This window comes from Equus przewalskii, chromosome 8 (genome assembly GCF_037783145.1).
Source record: "Equus przewalskii isolate Varuska chromosome 8, EquPr2, whole genome shotgun sequence".
NCBI lineage: Eukaryota > Metazoa > Chordata > Mammalia > Perissodactyla > Equidae > Equus > Equus przewalskii.
The window spans coordinates 83,206,476-83,228,050 of record NC_091838.1 but is presented as its reverse complement, the minus strand read 5'-3'; the positions used below and the strand labels follow the sequence as shown (position 1 = coordinate 83,228,050).

Here is a 21,575-nt window from a genome sequence, read left to right as displayed (position 1 = left end):
GAGGGCATTTATCTTGGTTCTTAGGGGGGAATACTTATTGCTCCTCAACCCCAGCCTTAAGAAGCTAAGCTTCCTTCTTATCTCCCTATACTGTTGGATAGAATATTTCTGGACTACATTCTCAGCACTGTTGGAGTCTTTTAAAAGTCCTGCCATTCCAGGGAGGCTCCAATTGAATTTTCCAATCTCACTTCTGTCCCATGGCTTGCATCTTTTCCCCCACGTAACTGGAGCCACCAGATTATTAAAAATGGCCTCCCCTGGTGGATGCTGTGCTGGCTTCTGTGCTGGCTGCTCCCTAGTCCAGATCCCTTTTTGTTTCAGGATCCTGAAGGTGTCTTGTCCTTTTTGCCAGTCCAGAAATGCATTTTTATAAGTTTTTGATCATTTATAGTTGCTAGAAGTGCAAAGATTTTAGAGTATTAGCTCCATAATTTTGCTAGATGCTGAGGGACATTCACTGGGGCATTTGAGTAAACAGGTGGTGTCTGGAAGCTCTCTGGGGCTTCCCTGAGAGAGGACAGGGTTGCCTATATGTGTGGAGCATCCTCACAATTGTCAATGTGAAGTCTCATTCTGTTTCCAATTTTTTTCAGCTTTCTTGCAGAAATATTTGCCCAGCTTGCAAGAGGGCTCCTAGAATTACTGCTTGTTGGCCTTCTGTGCTGGTAGAATTTTGGGCAGTGGGGAGATTGCCAGCCAAAGTTTAAGATTGCCAAGTACCCCTTTCATTCATCACTTAGCACACATTTGTTGGGACCTTCTATGTGTCAGGCAATGTGCCATATGGTAGTGAGAAAGAAAAGTCCTTGCTCTCAGTGGAACTATATTCTATGAGTCTAAACTATAGAAATAGATGCTGACGTATTTATTTCAATAAGTTCAGTAATGTCAAAAATAGACACAATAGGGCCAGCCCTGATGGTCTTCTGTTTAAAGTTCAGTGCTCTCACCATTTTGACTGCCTGGGTTGGCTTCGTGGTCGCAGAAACACACCACCCAGCTGCCAGTAGCCATGCTGTGGCAGCGTCCCACATAGAAGAACTGGAAGGACTTACAACTAGGATACACAACCATGTACTGGGGGGCTTTGGGGAGGAAAAAAAAGAGGAAGATTGGCAACAGACGTGAGCTCAGGACGAATCTTCCCTACAAAAAACATCAGACACAACGTAATTTTCTTTTATTAAAAGGATTGTTAATTTTTGATGTGTCCATTCATTAGAACACCAGGCATCAGCAAAAAAAGAATGAGGTACATCTGTAAGTATTTGTATAGAATGATGTTCATCATGTATTAACTAAAAAGGCAAGTGACAAAGTTAATACCAGTATATATATGGGCTCACACATTCTTGCAAATACACCCCCCATGCACACGTACATGCAACACACACACACACCATGGTATAAACAGAGACTCCGCTGTATTTTAACAGAACATTAATATGAAGAGAAAAATCTAAAAGCCTTTAGAAATCAAAGACAAATGTCCAATAAGTTTGTCGTGACAAGACCATTAGATGTCAGAAAACAATAGAGGGATATATTCAGAGTGCATGGGGAAAAATGACTGTCCGTACAGGGACTTAAATCCACCTAAATGTCTGTTCAAGAATACCGGCCAAAGGAAGCATTTTCAAAGACAGTGAGTGAAAGAGCAATTTGCTAATCAGAGACCCTCATCAAAAGCACTACTCAGAATTTGCTTCCAAAAAAGGAAAGTGGACCCGAGATAGGATGAGGGATATAGAATGCCAGTGTGGGCACAAAAGTTGGCTCAATTGTGTAGAGACAATTAATCACCAACTATGGAGAGGCTCAATGGCCCAAATCCTGTGAATAGTACATGATTTCAAATACTTAGAACATTCCAGAGGTGATTCCCTGTGGTGACGTGTATTCTTCGGCACTGTTCGGAATCAGCCCCTCTTAGCCTTCAGCATGTGCCAGGGGCACCGTCCTGATGCTCAGCCTCTCACTCCCAGCACCAGGGAGTGCAGGGGCTCCTGGATGGTGCAAGGCTCCTTCAGGTAGCCCCAGAGGTGCCTTGCCCACGAGCTGGGAGCGTCCTGGATGCAGTTTCAGGGACAACTGCGTGAGCTTGGACAAGTGGTTTAACTCCTTCTGGTCCTCTGGAGTTTTCCTTAATCTGCAAAACAACATGAAGGAATAATAGCAACAACAGTTATAATAATAATGCTTTAACATGTCAACCACTAGCACCACTGAGCACGTTCGTGTTACCTGTTCCCCACTTTATATCGGCCCCGTACAGACGAGGCCATGAGTGAGGAACTGTCACCGTCCCATTTTATCGATTAGCAAATGGAGGCCCAGCAAATGAGGATCTTTGCCAGAGGATACAGGGCTCATCCGTGGGAGAGCGGGGATTGGAACCCTTGTCCCTGTGACTGCAGAGCCAAGCTCTACCTGGGCTCACCCACGACGCCAGGCAGGGGAGAGAGTGCTCGTGTGGGTCAGGAGCTCAGTGAGCATGAGGAGGGGCAGCACTGGGCAGCTGTCCCCAGGCAGACAGTCTGAAGGACCCCAGACCCCAGACTGACTCTGGATTCCTCGGGGTCTGTGAGGCTGAGTGTCCTGCATCCCTCCACGCCTCAGCATCTGAAATAAGAAACTCCAGGCCCCCCATGTCACCAGCAAAGGGGGAGCTGCCAACAGGACTAACATCTCTCCCCATAGACTGACATCAACTTGTACCCACCTGCCCATGGAGAGCCGTGCACACACCGCCCACGCTCACGGGTAAGTTCCCTGCATCCTGACGATGCATGGGGATCACCAGGCATGACATGGATCCTCTGGTAACAGACACTTCTATCCCCCTCAAGACCTCCACCCAAAGAACATTTCTGGTGCGCCTGTGGCTTACCACCCCAGCTAGGCCTCCAGGTGGTCCTCATCGGGGTCCTGGTGCTCGGGCGCACAACATTGTCAGCCCCCTCCTTCCCACAGCCCTTTGAGGACACTTCACTTGATCACCAGAGTAAAAGTCTTATCTACTTCGCTCAGAGACTGTGTGTCCCTGCTCCGTGGTGGTTACCTAGACTCCTCACCTTCCTTCCAGGTGAGATCTGGAGAGCCGCCAGCACTGTGCCACCAGCTGCCTGCAGAGACCCCACACCCCGCAGGATGCCAGCTGGCACACCTCCCATGACACAAGTCGCTGGGAGCATGTTTCAGATCCTGGGGTGGAGACGTAGAGGTGGGGAGCCATTGACCTGGTCTCTGCGGGGGTGATGTGCCTGGGGCTTGCCTGGTCACCACGGAAGATCCCAGAAAGAGCAAGACTGACTCCTGTGGCAGGAGGGAAAGGCAGTCACGAATCAGCCATCTGTTTGGGGAGCAGTGAGCCCCAATCACAGGAAGTGGATGAGCGCAAGAGGCCTCAGGGCTCCAGAACAGTCTCGATCAGGCACTGGCCTCAGTCCAGGAGGAGAACAGGACGTCCTCACAGTTCTCCAGGAAATGACCCACGTCTAGGGGAAGGCAAGAAGGGTGTGTCCCCACTGAGGCCAGTGTCAGGGCATGGCAGCAGAGGCTACATGGGAGCCCTCAGGGGACCTCCCTGCAGTGGCCACTGCTCTGTCTACGTTGGGTTAGGTTTCAACAAGCATGACCAGCTCTCTCTTCTAGAGACCAGCGACCTGGCACTCATGGAGCCTTGACATGGAACTCAGAATCTAGTGCAGCAAAAGAGACTAAAAATACTAAGAAACGTCACTCTCACCTAGCCAGATAATTAGCTTCTTATCGACTTATTAATAAACACACAGACAGCACCTCGTCTGCACCAAAAACAGCTCTGAGCACTTTGCAAATAGTCATTCATCTAGTCCCTTCATAAGCACCATCATCATCTGCATGTTATGCCAACAGCTGGGCACAGACTGAAGTGACTTGCTGAGGGCCCACAGGCAGTATTTGAGGGAGCTGGCACACAAGGAGGGAGTCCAGGGTCATGCTCCTGGTCACTAGAGAAAGTGCCCCTCCACTGTCTGGGACCAGGCGTGGGAGGCCACTTAAGGGGCTGAAGGCAGGCCAAGGCGGAGCTGGGCCAGCAAGGTGAAGGGGGCTGTGGGGCAGGGCGCTGTCGGGCAGACACAGAGTGGAGGATAGGGTGTGGCTGGTGGGTGCCAACTCCACCCCTGCAGGGGAGCTCCACTGTAGGGACCTCCCCCTCCCCCATTAGTTGACACCTTGAGGCTGGAGAAGGACCATGAGTCCCTCCTCTGGCCTTTTGCATTTCCTCCAGCTCACTTCCCTGCCCTGCTGCCTTCTCTAGGGCCCTTTCTGGCTCCTCCCTATTCCCCTGGTTTGCTCCAAGAATCCTCACCAAATTACTAGCAAACCCAAACCATCAACATGTTCAAAGAATTATACATTCTGAACAAGTAGAATTCATCCCATGAATAAATGGTTTGTTTAAGATCCGAAAATTAATTAGGTGTAATAGTGATACCAACCCTGATATCAGTTTCCCTACATTAAACCCAGCATATAGGGGGTTAAAACCAAAAGCCTCATTCCCTGCTTACTCTCTGGCTTCCTGGCTCCAGAATCCACTCTCCTCCATGGGGACAGACACCACCAAGGACAAGCACCTAGATTCATTATCTCCTCCCTACAAAGAGATACAGGCTGGTGGGAAAGCTGCTGACCAGCAAGGTCATGGGCTCCCTCCTCTCTGCAAGTGTCTCAAAGCCAAAGACAGGCTGGTGGGAAAGCTCCGACCAGCAGAGCCATATGCTCCTGCCTCCGCTACCTAAAACCCCCAATAAAAACCCTTCCTTTTAGCTTTTCGGGGAGTTTGGGATTTCAGCGTTAGCAGCCCTCTCTCCTTGCTCAGCACTGTGAAATAATAAAATTCCTGTTTTCTTCCACCACACCCGGTGTCAGAGATTGGCTTGCTGCGCAACGGGTGAGTGAACTCACTTAAGGTTTGATATCAATAGCACAATAACACATCAGTGGAATATAAAAGAAAAGTCACACTCTTACCTCAATAGATGCAGAAAGAGCCTTTAACAAAATCCAACTTGGTTTTTAATGGTAAGAAATCCTGAACAAGCTAGGGATAGCGGGGAACTCCTTCAACCTGAACAAGGGCCAGCATCCTACTTAGTGGTGAAGGTCTGGCTGCTTTCTTCCTAGGATTAGGAACAAGGACGTCTGCTCCCACCACTCCTACTCACACAGTCCTAGAGGTTCTAGCTGGAGCAATTAGGCAATAAAAACAAGTGAAGTCATCCCGATTGGAAAAGAAGAAGTAGAACTATCTCTATTCACAGATCATACGATCTTGCGGATATACTCTCCTAAGGAAGTCATTTAAAAAGTACTATATCTAATAAAGAAGTTAAGCAATATTTCAAGATATAAGTACATTATACAAAATCAACTGTATTTCTCTACATTTGTAACGAAGAATCTGAAAATAAAAGTAAGAAAACCATTCCATTTATGAGAGCATCACAAAGAGTAAAATACTTAGGAATTAATTTAACAAAAGATATTCAAAATTTAGACTCCGAAAACCACAAAACATTGTTGAAAGAAATGAAAGATCTCTATAATTAGAAATACATCCTGTGCCCTGGATCAGAGGATGTAATATTGCTATGAAGACAACACTCCACATCCCCAGATGATCAATACTCCTTGGTCCCCAGATTTGATGCAATCCCTGTGAAAATCTCAGCTGACTTCTTTGTGGAACTTGACAAGCTGATTCCGAAATTCATATGGAATGCAAGAAACCTAGAATGGCCAGTGTTATCCGGAAAAAGAACAAAGTAGGGTGACTCACTTCCCTATTTCAAAACTTACTACAAAGCCACGGTAATGAAAACAGTGTGGCTCTGGCACAGGAACAGACAGACAGATCAATGGAATAGAACTGAGAGTTCAAAAATGAAATAGTATGTCTATGGTGAACTGATTTTTGACAAAGGTGTCAAGACTGTCCAATGGGGAGAGTATAGTCTTTTCAACAAAATGTGTCAGGACAACTTTATAGCCACGTGGAAAAGAATAAAGTTAGACCTTTACCACAGACTATATACAAAAATTGACTCAAATGGATCAAAGACCTAATCATAAGAGCCAACACTCAAAAACATTAGAAGAAAACAGGGAGATAATTTTTCATGATCTTGCATTTGGCAAAAGAGTTTTAAAATATGACACAAAGGGCATGAGTAGCAAAAGAAACAGTAGATAAACTGCACGTCCTCAGAATTGAAAATGTTTGTGCTTCAAAGGACACTCAAGAAAATGAAAAGACAACCCACAGAATGGAAGAAAATATTTGCAAACTATATAGCTGATAAGATACTTGTTTCCTGAAGATACGGAAAACTCTTATAAAACAACCCAGTTTTGAAATTGGCAAATGATTTGAAAGGACATTTCTCCAGGGAAGATGCATAAACAAATGGCCAACACACAGGGGAAAAGATGCTTAACCTCATCAATCACCAGGGAAATGCAAATCAAAACCACAAGGAGATGTCACTTCATACCCACTAGAATGGCTAGAATAAAAAAAATCAGAAAATAACAAGTGCTGGTGAGAACATGGACAAATTGGAACTTCATATACTGCTAGTGGGGATGGAAAATGGTGCGGCCATTTTGGGGACAGCCTGGCAGTTCTCTAAATGATTACAGAGTTACCACAGGACCCAACGATCCCTCTACTAGGCATATACCCAAGAGAACTGAAAACATATGTCTACATAAAAATGGTTACATGAATGTTTATAGCAGTATTATTCATAATAACCAAAGGTGGAAACAACTCAAATGTCTATCAACTGATGAATGGATAAACAAAATGTGGTATAATCATACTATGGAGTATAGTATAGCCACAAAAACGAAGTACTGAAACAAACTACAATGTGGAGGAACCTTGAAGACATTTTGCTGAGTTAAAGAAGCTAGTCACGAAAGACTCCATATGGTATGATTCCATTCACAAGAAATGTCCAGAACAGGGAAATCCATAGTGACAGAAAGGACATGAGTGGCTGCCTAGTGATGGGGGTGAGCCAAGACAGGGTAATGGGGTAATCACGAATGGGTATGGGATTTCTTTACGAGGTGAAATACATATTCTAAAAATGACTATGGTGATGGTTGATGTACCTGTGAATATACTAAAAATTATTGAATTATACGCAAAATGAGTGAATTGCATGATATGTGAATTATATCTCAATAAAACTATTTAAACAAACAAATAAAAAAAGAAATACTGATACGTGTTACAACATGCATGAACCTTGAAAACATTATGCCAAGTGAAAGAAGCCAGACACAAAAGGGCAAATACTGTATGAACCATTTCTGTGAAATGTCCAGTGTCACGGGTAATTTCATGTGTCAACGTAGCTAAGCTATGCCACCAGCTGTTTGGTCAAATACCAGTCTAGATGTTGCTATGAAGGTATTTTTAGATATGATTAGCTTTTCAATCAACAGACTTTGCGTAAAGCACATTCTCCTCCAGAATGTGAGCGGGCTTCATCCAGTCATTTGAAGGCCCAAAGAGCCAAGACTGAGGCTCCCTGAAGTAGAAGGATCCTCCCTGGAGGACTACAACCTAGACACTGTGCCTGAGCTTCCAGCCCGCTGCTTTGCAGAATTCAGACTCGAGGTTGCAACATGGCTCTTACCTGAGTTTCTAGCCTGCCAGCCCGCCCTACAGATTTTAGACTTGCCAAGACCTGTGACTCCTTGGAACACCAGGCTCCTTCCTCCCTCTTCTCTTCCACTCTCTCCTCATCCCACCCCGGTCTCTCTCATGGACGTGTGTTTAGATCCCTGTTGGTTCTGTTCCTCTGGAGAGCCCTGCCTCAGAGACCCAGCATAGGCGAGTCCACAGAGACCGCAAGCAGAGCGGCGGCGGCCAAGGCCTGCGAGAGGATGAATGGGAGCAGCTGCCTCTGTGACCTGGGGTTGCTCTTTGGGCACAAAATGTTCTGGAATCAGACAGTGGCGATGGTTGCACACATTGCGAATATGCTAAAAACCACTGATTGATACCCTGTTAAAAGGGTGAATCTTTATGTCAGTGAACTTTGTGTCAGTCATTGAAACTCAGGTATTGGTTTAAAGGAGGAGGAGGGGGAGGAAGAGAGCAGAGAGGGTCTTGATTTTCTGTTCCCTCCACACCATTTTCCAATACCGACCCCGGGCGCCATGAGAGCGATGGCAGCAGCCGGGAGCTCCCCCTGGCCATTTCAAGGCAGTCACCAGCCGGCTTGAGGCCCCCTCACCCTTCTCAGATGTCAGCATCTGGGCCAACGTCCCAGCGCGTGTGTGTGAAGCCAGGAGCCATTTGGAGAGAGGACTCCAGGTCCTGCAGAACTCGTGTGACTGACCCACACAAGGCGCCGGACAGCCTCGAATGTCAGGCCCTACTGACCACGGCTGCCTCGTCACCAAGCACCCTCCCCGCTTCTGTCGTCCCGACCCGAGAACTGGCAAGGATGGAGTTCTCTAGGTGGCCTCAGGCACCGGTGGTCTGAGCATAGTGGGACCTCTCTTTCAGCTGACAAGTAGACCGTGCCCTGTAACCGCTTTGCTTCTGACTGAAATACTCAGCCTCTGTATGCTAAAGTGGCAGGATGTTCTTGCTCGACTCCCTGAGGTGATGTCTAAAGAGGGAAAAAACAGATCAAATACTGAAACCACAAAGAAATCTCTGAGTACACAGTCCCCAACCAATAACGTTCTTTACTTCTCTCTTGAAATAAGCTGAAATGGGTAACTGGCCAACGGGGGACCTGTGGATCAGTGTCTCTGGTTCACAAGAGAGCAAAGGAGGGCGAACTTGCTCTGAGAAATGGAGGGAGATGATCAAACCCTCCAAGGAGGGCTTCTCACGTCAGTGAATTGCTGATTAGGATGGGTAAAAGCAAAGCTCAGGAAAAACGTGGACTCCCCCAAGCGCACCGTTCCTCCTAACACCTCCTCAATTGTCTCCGGGGGTCCGATGTCCCTCTCAATATCAGTAGGTCCTCCTTCATTGCAAGTCATACCACTACAACACAGAACATAATAGAAGCTATTTGTTTTAAATTTTCTTGGGGATTCAGCAGGCATTTCGGCTTCATATACAAACGTGCAGTTGTATGTACAGTTCTTGTAGATGAGTAGTTCGCGCAAGTTCAAACCTAAAAGAGAAGTAGAGATGAAAATCATTGATTTCACATTTTCTGCTTGCCAATATCACAGCACATTCCCTGTCCCTGCTCCATGCCCACATTCGACAGCCCTGGTTACCTACGTTGCCAGAATTCTGGACTGAGAAGGAACATCCGGGTGTGCTACAGGCTCTGCTTACCCCACGAACAACTTCTCCTGGCCGTGGCTGTCTATCTGCACTGCCCCTCACTTCTGCCTCTGCCCTCCCTAAATAGCATTATGGCACCTCATCATGTCGCTCTGCAAGTGAAATGTCCTACTCACTCTTCGTCATAGGAATTCCAGGGCTCTAGAAAGAAAATGGAGACCAGGAAACACGTATTGCTCGTGTCCCAAAGATCACACGGACCCTCAAGCGGAGTGGCCCTGTTAGTGTGGCCTCCAGCTGGTCTTCTGCAGTTGGCATGGCCCCTTTAGTTGCATGGCTCCTGCCTGGGCCGCACAGCCTGGCATTCCCAGCTCCTGGCCCAACATATAAACACTGATACGCCCTTGATGCCAACCTGCGCCCCAGCGCTGACTCGATGCACCATCCGAAGGAGGGTCCCACAGCTCCTGGGATCACCGTCGCTGGTGGGCTCGCCCAATGGCCTGGGCCAACCAGTGCTGCCTGACCAAGGCTCCATCTGAGGCCTCCTTCAAGAATGCCTGGGTTAAATTCCTCAGCCCTCATTCGCCGGTTCTGTTCCCCTTGTAGCCTCACAAGTGTTTACACAAATACTTGCTCCTGGAACTTGCCACGATCCGTTTATCCCTTCATGCCTCTGGGGTGGCCTCCTGACTAACACCAGGAGGCACAAATGGCTAAACTCCAGTCACCTGGTTTTATTTTCTATGTAAAGAGTTTATGGAACTCCAACATGCTGCAGAAAACTGCACTACTTAAGTCGACAGCTTAACGGATTTTCACAGAGTACACACGACTATGGAAACCAGCGTCCGGCTCAAGCAACAGAGCTGGATGAGAGCCCCCGAAGTCCTCACTCTGCTCCTCTGTTCGGGCATATGAGCAGCCACGGCCCAAGCTACAAAGTGTCTGGATTTCTAAGCCTATCCTTTGGTTTTGCCTGTTTTTGAAATTTACGAAAAGGAAATCCTACCCTGCCTGTTGTTGTGTCTGGCTTCTTTTGCCCACGTTGTGTTGGTGGCCTTCGTCCCTGCTGGGCGCCTCGTCACAGGTACCACTCTCTTAGCTGTGTGCTGTTCCATTGACGACTAGGCCGCAGTGTCTTGCGATGGACGCTGAGGTGCTTTCCGAGTGTTATCTGCCCCGAGTGGCGCTGCAGGGCCTAATCGCGACCTCGTCTGGGAGGGGAGCCCGTGGAGGCTTTGTTAGGTGTGCACCTGGGGGCGGGAATGCTGAGGCTTTGAGATGCATACGCACGACTGCAGCAGACACCAAGAGTTTGCCAGAGTGCTTGGACCTATTTACACTCCAAAGGATCGTGTGCTCCTCACAGTCTTGCCAACACATAGCAGGTGGTGTTTGAATGCTCAGTCATTCCTTTTGGGTTTATTGTATGGTGGTTTCCGCCGTATTTCCACCAAGAATGATGATGTTGAGCAACTTTTCTTAGATTAACTACCCCTTGAGATGTCACTTTCTGGTCCATTGCTGTCAGAGTTTTCTCTTGCTTTATTTCTCTTGGAGGACTGCATTTTCAATTATTCATTAGTAGGAGGCAGCTCGTTCTATCTTCTGAATGTGAGTCCTTTAGCACATGCGTCTTGAAGGCTTTCCCGACCTCAGTGGCTTGTATTTTTACTGTCTTATCACTGTCTTCTGAGGGGCAGTCGTCTGATAGTCAGAACATCCTACTTTGGGAGAAATCCCATTTAACACCTTTTTCTTATGTGAGTACCACAATTGTGTCTTGTTTTTTAAAATTCTTAATTATCCCCAGGACATAAAGGTATTCTTCTAGGTTTCCCTTTAAAAGCAACTTTATTCTTTTGGTATTTACATTGAGATCTACAAACCACCTGAAACTGTTTCTTTCGGACACTGTAAATATTGTCTGTAACGTCTCATCTGTCCACCCCTCATGTGCAGCACAGCATCCTTTCCCACCAGGCTGCGGGTCAGCTTTGTCAGGAGGACGCACCTGGATAGATGTGGCTTCTGCGTTCTCTTCTCTCCTCTTTTGGTCTATGTTTCAATCCTGACACCAATACCACGCTGTTTAATTAGTGAAATGATGTATATAATCTTGACGGTGAAGAGTGCAAGTCCTCCAGCTTCTTTCTTCCACACATCAATGCCCTCCGCTGGGGGCCAGCCCCGTGGCCCAGTGCTTAAGTTCGCGTGCTCTGCTTTGGTGGCCTGGGGTTTCGCGGGTTCGGATCCTGGACATGGACAAGGTACCGCTCATCAGGCCATGCTGAGGCAGTGTCCCACATGGCACAACCAGAGGCGCCCACAACGAGAATACACAGCCAAGAACTGGGGCGCGGGGGGGAGGGGTGGTTAGGGGAGAAGAAAAAAACATCAAAAAAGAAGACTGGCAACAGTTTTTAGCTCTGATGCCGATCCTTAAAGAAAAGATTTCCTTGGCTGTTCCTGGCCCTTTCTATCTCCAGAAACATTTGAACATTTGGCATCTACTGGTCCCAGAGACACACACACACACACACACGCACACACGCACGCAGAGGAACCTGCTGGGACTCCGAGTGGAATTTCACAGAGTTTGTGGATGCATTGTGGAGAGCAGCCATCTTGGCTCTATTGGGTCTCACGACCCATAATCTCGGGGCATCCTTCTAGCGGCTTCGGTCTTTAACTTCAACAGTGGTGACGCAGTTTCAGGGTGGCGATCTTGCACAAATCGAATTGGGTTTCTTCCTAGGCATCGATACTGTGGTGCTTTTTAAAGCGGCATGGTCTTTCGTATACCTCATATTCAATTTGTTGTTGGTGTATAAAAAGACAATTGATCTTTTAAGTTGAGTTGTGAGTCCGGACCTCGTATGCAGGGCCCTTGCTAAGATCACTCGTCGTTTCGAAAGTTGTCTTGGTGAACAGCGGCCATTCACTTCCCGTCTCTCCACCCCCATGTATTCTGTCTCCTCCTGTGGCCTAGCTCAGCCAACCGAGGACTCTGATGCACGGGGAGCGGGAGGGGCCAGCGGCCCTCCTGCCCCACTTTCTCCTCAAGGGAAGTTCTCCCCTACGTTCTCATCGAATTCTCACAGTTTCCTGGAGATAAAATTTCCTTTCTGCTTCCATTTCTTCAGTTTTCTTTTTAACTAAAGAGTGTTGGATTTTTTATCAAAAAGTTTTCAGCATCTACGATCGTGATTATGTGACGCTTCCCATTCTTTGTTAAAACGGTGAATTGAACTAGGGAGCCTCAAGCTGTACCCACAGCGCAATTCTGTGACCTACCCATGAGGTAGGGGTTATGATGTGTGTGAGTGAGCGAACTTCTTCGTTTAAAATAGTCTCAGGTTTGCAGAAACGTTCTCAACAGAGTACAAAGAGCTCCTACGTACCTCACGCCCAGTCCCTCGTCTCTCACTCCTTACACCACTATGGCACATTCGTCCCAAATAACGAAGGAATATGGATACAACCTTCTTCACTCAGCTCCACACTTTATTCAGATTCCATTCATTTTCCTTAATGTTCTTTCCTGTCCCAGGATCCCATCCAGGAGACTGCGTTGCCTCGGGTGTGGGCTGGCTTACATGTACGAGGACTTTCTCGGTTAAGATTTGGTTGGCATTTTTGGGATTTAGCCATAAGGGAGGCTCGTCGGTGATTGCCCATTCTTCCAGTGTCTGTGCTGGGCTTTGGTGTTAGGGTTAAGCTGTCGTCGTGGAGGGGCTGGAGCGACTCCTTCTTGTTTATTATCTGGAAGAGTTTGCATAGGGTTGGGTGATTTCTCCCCTAAAACTAGCTAGCTGTTTGCTGGGGCAGCCTCTGGCTGGTAGGTTTTTCAGAAAGGATTCGGGACACTTCAGCTTTACAATCTCATTGTGGGTCAGATAGGGTTAAGTTGTGTTTTCAAGCTTTTGTTCACTTCCTCGGGAATGTCAGGTTTCTCATGGGAACACTGTTCATAACAGCCTCGTCTTTTCTTTATAGGGTCTGTAGGGTCTGACTGATGCCTCTCTTTTCGCTTCTGATATCAGAAACGTGACTTTTATTTCTCTGTCTTTCATTTCTCTTACTGTTTTCCCAATACTACGAATCCTTCCAAAGAACCGCCTATTGGCTTTGTGGATTTTACCTGTGTGGGGTTTTTTCCCATTGTGAATGTTTCTACTCTCCTCCATAGTCCCTTCCTCGTGTCTTTGGGTGGATTCTCCGTGTGTTTTCTATCTTCTTAACGGAAGCTTAGCTCTTTTTCACCCTTTCTTCTCTCCTAATGAGTGCCAGCAATGCTATAGATTTTGCTCTAAGCACTCCTTTAGCTGCTTCCCACTCAGTTTTGACATGTCACATCTCCATAATCATTCAGACCTTAATAGTTCCTAATTTCTGTTGTGGCCTCTCTTTTGTGTAATTGGTTATTGACAGATGCATAATTACTAAGCTGTTGGGGGTTCTAGTTCACTGCTGAGTAACAGTTTCTAGCTTCACTGCACTGCATTAGAGAGTAAGGAACTCTAAATAAATTGCATCATCTGACATTTGTTGATGCTTGCGTTACACCATGGCATGAACTCAATTTCATAAATATCATACGCCACCTTGTAAAAAGAGTGTGCATTTAATCCTCTCTGGCTGTGCTGTCATATGTGGTGATCACTCCTTGTTTATAACGGCGGTGTTCACATCTCCTATAGCAGAGGTTGGCAAACAAGAGCCCACGGGACAAATCCAGTCCACGAACCGTACTTACAAGTACAGCTTTGTTGGAACATAGCAACGATCACGTGTTACTTCTCCTCGATGACTGCTTTACCCCCACAAAGGCAGTGTCGAGTCGTTGTGACAGTAACTAGATGACCCTTCACCATCCGGTCCTTTACAGAAGAAGTTCCTCGACCCCTGGTCTACGGCCGTAATAAGTCTCGCCTCCCCGCTCTAGCCTCCAGAAGCTACGGAGCTGTGTTAACGACAACTACACTCTTGTGCATTTGCCTGCGGTTCCTCGAGTTCTATCCAAGTTTTTCTGTATGTATTTTCTATTTCTTTTTTTTTTTTTTGAGGATGATTAGCCCTGAGCTAACATCTGCTGCCAATCCTCCTTTTTGCTGAGGAAGCCCGGCCCTGAGCTCACAGCCATGCCTGCCTCCCCTCACTCTATGTGTGGGACGCCGACCACAGCATGGTGTGCCAAGCGGTGACATGTCCGCACCCAAGATCCAAACAGGCGAGCCCCGGGCCGCCGAGAAGCTGAACGTGTGCACTTAACCGCTGTGCCGCCGGGCTGGCCCCTCTGTATGTTTCTTCATCCCGTGTTATTGGGCACGTCCGAATTTAGATCGCGCTCACTTCCTGGTAGACTTATCCCGTCATCTCCATAAAACGTGGCTCTTCACACAGTAATGCTCTTGTCTTAATGTTTACTTTGCCTCAGTGTGTGTAAGAGCCTCCTTGAGGCAGTAGTTAAATTGTGTAGGGATTTCTATTTATATTCAAACTTCTTGTGTTCTTCTTTTAAAGCACGTCTCTAACAAACAGAACATACGACTCTTCGCTCACTCTCAACGTCTTAGGCTCCTAACTATAACCATTTTGTAGGCACGTAATTGATGGCATGCTACTTTTTAAATTTCTTCTCCGTCAAACATTTCACTTTCAGATGACTGTATATTCAAATGCAGTTGCAGGAAGTGCAGAAAGGTCCCGTGTGTCCCTTACTCAGTTGCTTCCAGAGGTAACATCCTGCCCAGCTGCAGCCCAATGTCACAATTAGCTAGGGTACCGGCATTCAAAAGAACGAGGGCAGAGAACGGTTTCATCGCCCCCATTGTCCCTTCCACGGACCCACTAACCTCTTGTCCGCACAAAGCCCCAAACCTTGACCCCCACAAAACTAACTAGGTTCATCCTTCTGAGTTTGTCATTCCTAGAACGCCACAGAAATGGGGCTACATGCCATGGAACCTACGCAGATTGTCTTTTCGGCTCAGCATAATTCCCTGGCTTGTCTATTCAAGCTGGTTCGCCTATCCACACTTGGCTCTCTCTCCCTGCTGAGTAACGTTCGGATGCTGAGGAGGGCCCGTGGTTTGTTTACCCTTTACTAAGTGAGGGACATCCCGGCTGCTTGCAGGTTCGGAGTATCACAAATGAAGCTTCTGTCAACACCCACGTGAGTGTTTCTGTGTGGATGTAAGTTGGCACTTCTCTGGGGAAGACACCCAGAAGTGCAATTTGGGGAACGTGCGGTCGTTGTAGGCTTACCTTTGAAGGAAACTGCCACTCTCTTCTCTCCACGGTGCCTGCACCATTCTCACTGTCACTGTCAAAGCAGGAACAACCTGGCTGCTTTACATCCTGGCCAGCATTTGGTTCGGGCACCACTGATTATTTTGGCCACTCTGATGAGTGATCTCTAATGGTGTTTTTAACTTGCCTTTGCCCTAGTGGGTAAAGATGTTGAAGTCTATTCGTGTGCTTAATTACTCTGTGCGAAGCCACTCGGTGGTAGGTCTCTTCATGTCTTTGTCCATTTTATGATGAGATCGGCTGCGTTTTTACTGTTGGCTTTTGAAAGTTCTGTGTGTCTAAGATACGACTCCCTTGTGGGACATGTGGTCTGCACGAACTGTCCCCCACGCTGCAGCTCATGTCTTCATCCTCTGAACAGGGGCTTTCACACAGAAACGTATTCTAACTGCTGGAGGTCCAGTGTGACCAATTTACTTTTCATTGGTCGTGCTTTGGCATCAAGGCCGACAACTCTTTGCTTGCCGTAAATGCCAAAGACTTTCTCCCATGCGTTCTCCTTTTGTAAAAGCTTGAGTTTTACCTTTTACATTTAAGCCCATGATCCATTTCAGCTGACCTGTGTCGAAGGCTTGAGGTTTCGGTCAAGGTTCACTTTTGCCTGTGGATGTTGAAGAGGCTACCCCTTCTCATTGATTGCTTTGCATCTCTGTCGAACTCATTTGGCCATATTTGTGTGGGGTTATTTCTCGGTTCTGTATTCTGTCCCACAGACTATGTGTCTGCGTCCGCCAATACGTCAATGATTCTTGGTGTCAGTGGAAGCTGTCTCTGACATTCCAAATGTCTCCATGGAGGTTTTCTGTTATCCACCCTGACAGGCCCCAGAAAGCAGCAAATACCCTGGAAAGGGGAAATTATCTGATTACGCCAGCACTCCCAATCTCTGCCAAGTGCTCTCCTAAATGCTCTGTCCCAGGTACCCATCAGGGTCATTCAGGAAAACCGAACCTCTGAGCTCTGACTGGGGTAAGTTATTCAATGCAGGTGTTCTGACTTCCCTGCGTGTGGGAGGGGCTGAGAAAGGGAAGTGTATGGTGTGGGGGCTGACGGTCACAGACAGCCCAGCCAGGGCCACCTGAAGCCGAGGCAGGGCAGAAGAACGCCGCAGAAAGATATCGAAAGCCGTGCGCCTCTGTCCTCTGTTCTGGCCCCCGCGGGAAGCCTTACACAGATGTTTGCAGTGCTGCGGCAGAGCAGCTGTCGCTTATGCAGGCAGCGCCAAAGCACCGGCGGGAGCCTCAGGAACCGCCTTCGGACGAAAGGCCCAGCAGTGGGGATGATGGGATGGACATGGAGCAGGGTAAGAGCGAGGAGGCAGCCTGGGGTCCCCTGCGTCCACCACTGGGTACCACCACCAGGACCTTCCAGAGTAACCATCTCTGCTTCACCTCTGCCTTGTAAATCTCACACAAGTTCTCCCTGGGCCTCGTATAACCCAAGCCATACAGGGCTGAAGCTTTTGGGAACAGTCCCCAGGACCCCTCCGGAGCCGTAATCCCAGCATGACGACACACGACTCACCCTCGGGTCTCAGACATGCTGCTGCGCAGCCCTGACAGCTGGCTTTTCTGTTTGAATGCAAGTGCCTGGCTTTGTGTCAGCTTTGCAAGTGTCAGCTTTGATTGCGGAGGCCCCCACTTCAAAGGGGCATCCACGGCTGAGGCAGCTATCCCCAAAGAAGAAGGTGAAAGCCACAGGACTCCGTAAGAGCCAGCCCCCACCCCAGGCTCCACTGTGTCACAGATCCTGGTTGGTTTCTAGAACTGACTTTCGGGGCCTCTTCTGTTTTCTCTTTGAACTCTAAATGCCCACTCTTATGTTTTAGATTCACCAACAAAGAGAGAACCTGCAAAACCCTCGGCCCCCCTCTCGACCCCAATAAAAGCAGCATCCCAGACCCACGCTTGCTCAACTCTCTCTCCCCACGATGTCGCTGTGTGGCCCCAGGCGGGCTGTGTACTTTCCAGGTGTTGTAGGTAATAAACCTTTATTTCCTCAAAGTTTCCCAGTGGCTACTGCTGAAGGGCATCTCGCAGTCATGAGAAGAACCACAGGGGCCGGGTCAGCCAGAAGACTGATACTGGTCGGCAGAGAGCCCCACCAGACAGGTGCCCACTGCAGGAGCAAAGCACAGTTTCTCAGCTCCCGCCTGTGTCCCAAGTCGGCAGATGCCCGCAGGGTGACGGCAGCTGGTCCGATGAAGAGATGGAATCAGGGGGCTGGTTTGTGGGGTGCTTTGGACACAAAATTGAGTGTGAAGACGCAACGAGAGTCACCGTCCCTGGGAGAACAGGAGCCAGTGGGCCTGCGCAGGGCCCCAGACAAGCCTCCAGCGCCCCGCCAGGCCATGCCCAGGCTGCGGCCTCCCAGCTTAATCAAACGTGTCCCGGCCTGGCCGTACGGGTTCCAGAGGCCTGGACCCTCGGGAGAGGGACGCCTTTCTCAGAGAATGAGAGCATCTTGGAAGACCAGGCTCTGCCCTGACCCCACACTTGGCCTTGGCATCAGTGTGGAGTAGGCATTGCTCCAAGGAGTGCAGGGGTGCCTCCAGTTGTCGGGCCTGCTTAGCTGGAAGCCCTCCCCAGATGGCCAGAATCAAACGTGCAACGAGGAATAGCCCAGGCAGCACTGGGCATCTACACACGTGACCAGGGACCACGAGGGCTGGAGGCCTGGGGGCGGCAATCCTCCCAGCCCCTGGAGGCCTCGCATAGATGCGGCTCTCCCGGACAGGGCACGCAGCCCTTTCCTGGGGCCGAGCCTAGCACCTGGGAACATGTCTCAGGATGGAAAAAGAGCGGGCCAGGGGCCAAGGGCTGGTGCCGAGGAAAAACAGATTGGCCCTGCCCCCTGAAACTGCTCAGGTGGGGTCACTAATTCACCAGGTGTGAGACAGAGAAACAGGTACTTACGAATAGAGACCGTCAGACAGCGCCTGACGTGATAGGGACATGTTCTGACGTTTGCACAAACGAAGGTGTTGATGGCCCAACAGTCATGGCATCTCAGACTATAGGTCCCTGCGTGCAAGGAGAGCAGCATCAACATCCTGCTGCAACTTGCCTTTTCCTTCCTGTTCGGGGCCCACCGCCCCCTCCACCAGCAGCTGGCCCTTCCTGCGGCCTCACAGCACTTCCAGAGGCCTGCACAGACCAGCCGCCTCGGTGGGCTCTGAGTCTGGGCAGGACTGGCTCCCTGGGTGGAAGCCGGGTACACCCAGGACCTTTACCTGTCCCCAGAGACACACCGTAGGGAAACGCCCCCGGACGGCCAGATGAGGGGAGCCCACGCTCTGTACAGCGGGTCCACGAGCCTTAGGAAGGCCTGACCATCGTGAGAGGCCAGCCGCCCTCCTCAGATTTCCCTGGACTCGGCCACATCTGCCTGTCCCAGATGCGCAAGGGACGCAGCTAGAGACCCCTCCTCAGGTCTGCGGGTCACTGCTGTTTGGGGAAAGCCCTGATCCCTCTGACCCGCTCACGGACCTGACCTCGCTCATGGACGCTCTCCAAATCCACCCTGGGCCTACCAACCCCACTGACAAAGGAGACCTCAGCTGGACCAGGTGATGAAATTTCCACTCACGCACTTCCAGCGACCCAGATGACCCCGGGAATTCTAGCTCCTCCAGGCCGTCACAGGGCCTGATACTTACAACCGCTTCCAGTTGCATTCATATCAACCACTGGCAACACCACGGCCAGGAGCAAGGCATAGGCGAGCATCATTTCCTGCAGGAGCTGACCCTGCAGGTGAGGAGACCCGGGTGCACATCAGCAAGGGCATGGCTCCCAGCATCCACCAGCAGTGACTCTGGCTACAGGAACTGGGGGCTGGGCCTTTCCCGCACACGAAGCTTTTGCCATGCTCACGCCTTCATCGTAGACAGAGCCATCCTCCCTGCTCTCCAGAAGGCAGAGCGCAGCCGAATCAGCCACGTCCTGGGCCCACCTCCACGTGGAGCACACGAGGTCCCCGCGCCCCCAAGTGCTTCTCCTTATCGACTGGGTGACTCCTGACCTCAGGGACAACTTGTGAGAAAGTGTCTCTGAACACACTGTCCGTTGAGGTATTTCCTGCTCGAACAAGCACCTTGACAAGTGTGTGTGGGGGGGTGTGACTCAAATAGGGGAGCTAATGCAGAAGATGCCAGAAGCCTGACTTGCAAAGCGGTCCCCAGTGTGACTAGGAAAGTATGCCCCCGTGGAATGCTGTCTTCCCCAGCCTGGGTATCATGCAGCCCTGAATTAATGGCAGGGGAGAGTGTGTGGCACGTCAACCCTGAGTCCAGGTGTCAGAAGCACTGTGCGCAAGGGAATGCCCCCTCCCCCCCTCCCCCTCCTCTCCCCAGCACGAGGCAGTCTCTGCACCGGACACATCTTCTTGCAGGGACCCATCTGCACCCTCACTGCTGCAGAAGCCTGTGGTCCTTCCGGAAACTGCCTGCCCTGGCCCCAAGCTGCCCGGCTCCCTGGGCACCCCATCTCCCTGTTCGGGAGTAGGATCACCCCTCAGTGCCAAGCCTCTCTGAGGGGAGGGGCCTCCCCTGCTGGCTGCCCGTCACCCCGAGGAGACCCACCCAGGTGGTGGCAGCCCCTGACTCTCACCCTCAGCGGATGGGCTGAGGGGCTCAACTATGCGGGCACCTGAAGCCACGGGACCTGCGCAGAAGGGCGCGGTGGGGGGGGGGGGGGGTCCTGTGTGGGGGCGGGAGTGCCTGGGACGGTGAAGGGGCGCCGCCTGGGGCGGGAGGGCGCGGGACGGGCAGGGGACTATGTCGTCCGCCTGTACCCACGTCTGGACGTCGGGGCGGCACCACTCGACCGCACCCTCCCCGGGCACCCGGGATGGTCGCCGCCATAACGCGCCGCCACCGACCTGGACTGAGGTTCGACCCTCAGCGCGGCCCACGCCCGCCCGTGAGGCGCCCCGTCCTTGTGGAACCTTCCGTGCCGCCCGCGCGTCTGACGGAAGCGCCCAGAACCCTCTGGAACCTTCTGAGTGCCTGACACACACCCCGCCCCGCTTCGGGAAGTGTCCAGAACCGTCTGGAACCTTCTGTACCACCCAGCGCCCTTAGAGAAGCACCCACAACCTTCCCGAACCTTCTCGCCCAGGCCTCTGACGGAAGCGCCTTTGGGGAGACGCAGCCCATCCGCAGGCCAAACGAACCTTCTAGAAGCAGCGAGAAGGCCCACGGGAGACAGCTGAGGACCCGCTCCTGCTGCGGGAACTGCGCTCAGGCCCTGAGCGTCCTCCTGGCGCTCACCCCTGCCTGAGCCCCACCCACCCGCGACGTTCAGCGCCGAAGGTTCCAGAGGGTTGGGGGGGGGGGGGCGGTCACGGGCAGGCTCCGGAAGGTCTGGGCGCGGGGATGGCGGGCGGGCGCGGGCAGCTTGGACTTTGGTCCAGGTCAGCGTCCGCGGGTCCGGGGGGCGGCCCTCACACGGATGCCGGGCAGGGTCAGCCCAGCCGCCCTCGAGCAGGGGTCCTGGGGTCCCGTTGGTGCCACCCAGCCATCCGTGCGGCCGCGCCGCACTCCGCACCCCGCGCCCTCCCGCCCCCGCGCCGCGCCCCCTGCCTGCCCCGCGGCCTCCCGCGCCCGCGCTGCCCGCCCCCGGGCTCCCAGCACCCCCTCCCGCTCCCGCCTCTGCCGTCTGCGAGGCCTCCGGGCGGGCCCTTCGTTGGCCTGGAATCCGCTCTCGGGTCGTGGCGGTGGCGGTGGCGGTGCGCGCGGTCTCGGCCCTCCTGCGTCCCGCGTCCACTTGCAGAGCCTGCTTTTCCTGCCGCGTCGCTCGAGGCTCCTTCCGTCCCGGCTTGATCCTTACACTGCCCCAGATGTGTCGTTTTTCCCCTGGGAATGAGGAGGGGCATCTGTGATTTGGAAGGGTGCTCTTACTCTGCAAACGCCGAGATTTTCTGGGTTTCG

At 50.8% G+C, this 21,575-nt stretch overlaps 1 protein-coding gene across 2 annotated transcripts; it reads right to left on the bottom strand.

Annotated features, from left to right (window-relative positions):
• Positions 1–8,746: 8,746 nt before the first annotated feature.
• On the bottom strand, positions 8,747–21,068 carry LOC103543716 (glycosyl-phosphatidylinositol-anchored molecule-like protein). Of its 2 annotated transcripts, none has more exons than XM_070631200.1 (4): positions 20,819–21,068; positions 19,302–19,392; positions 18,559–18,666; positions 8,747–9,206 (listed from the first exon to the last, which is right to left on the bottom strand). In XM_070631200.1, exons 2-4 carry the CDS (start codon positions 19,372–19,374, stop codon positions 8,890–8,892), a joined length of 498 nt encoding a protein of 165 aa, XP_070487301.1. In that variant the 5' UTR covers positions 19,375–19,392; positions 20,819–21,068; the 3' UTR covers positions 8,747–8,889. The 2 variants fall into 2 exon arrangements, with proteins under 2 accessions (XP_070487301.1, XP_070487302.1); XM_070631201.1 differs by lacking the exon at positions 20,819–21,068 and adding an exon at positions 20,525–20,657.
• Positions 21,069–21,575: the final 507 nt, after the last annotated feature.

What these genes read in the sequence shown, in the direction of transcription:
- LOC103543716 (XM_070631200.1), bottom strand. Translation starts at nt 19,374, where the DNA reads ATGATGCTCGCCTATGCCTTGCTCCTGGCCGTGGTGTTGCCAGTGGTT. An exon ending in GAATGCAACTGGAAGCGGTT is followed by an intron (nt 18,667 to 19,301) that starts GTAAGTATCAGG and finishes CCTTGCACGCAG; the next exon opens with GGACCTATAGTCTGAGATGC. An exon ending in CTGTCTGACGGTCTCTATTC is followed by an intron (nt 9,207 to 18,558) that starts GTAAGTACCTGT and finishes CTTCTCTTTTAG; the next exon opens with GTTTGAACTTGCGCGAACTA.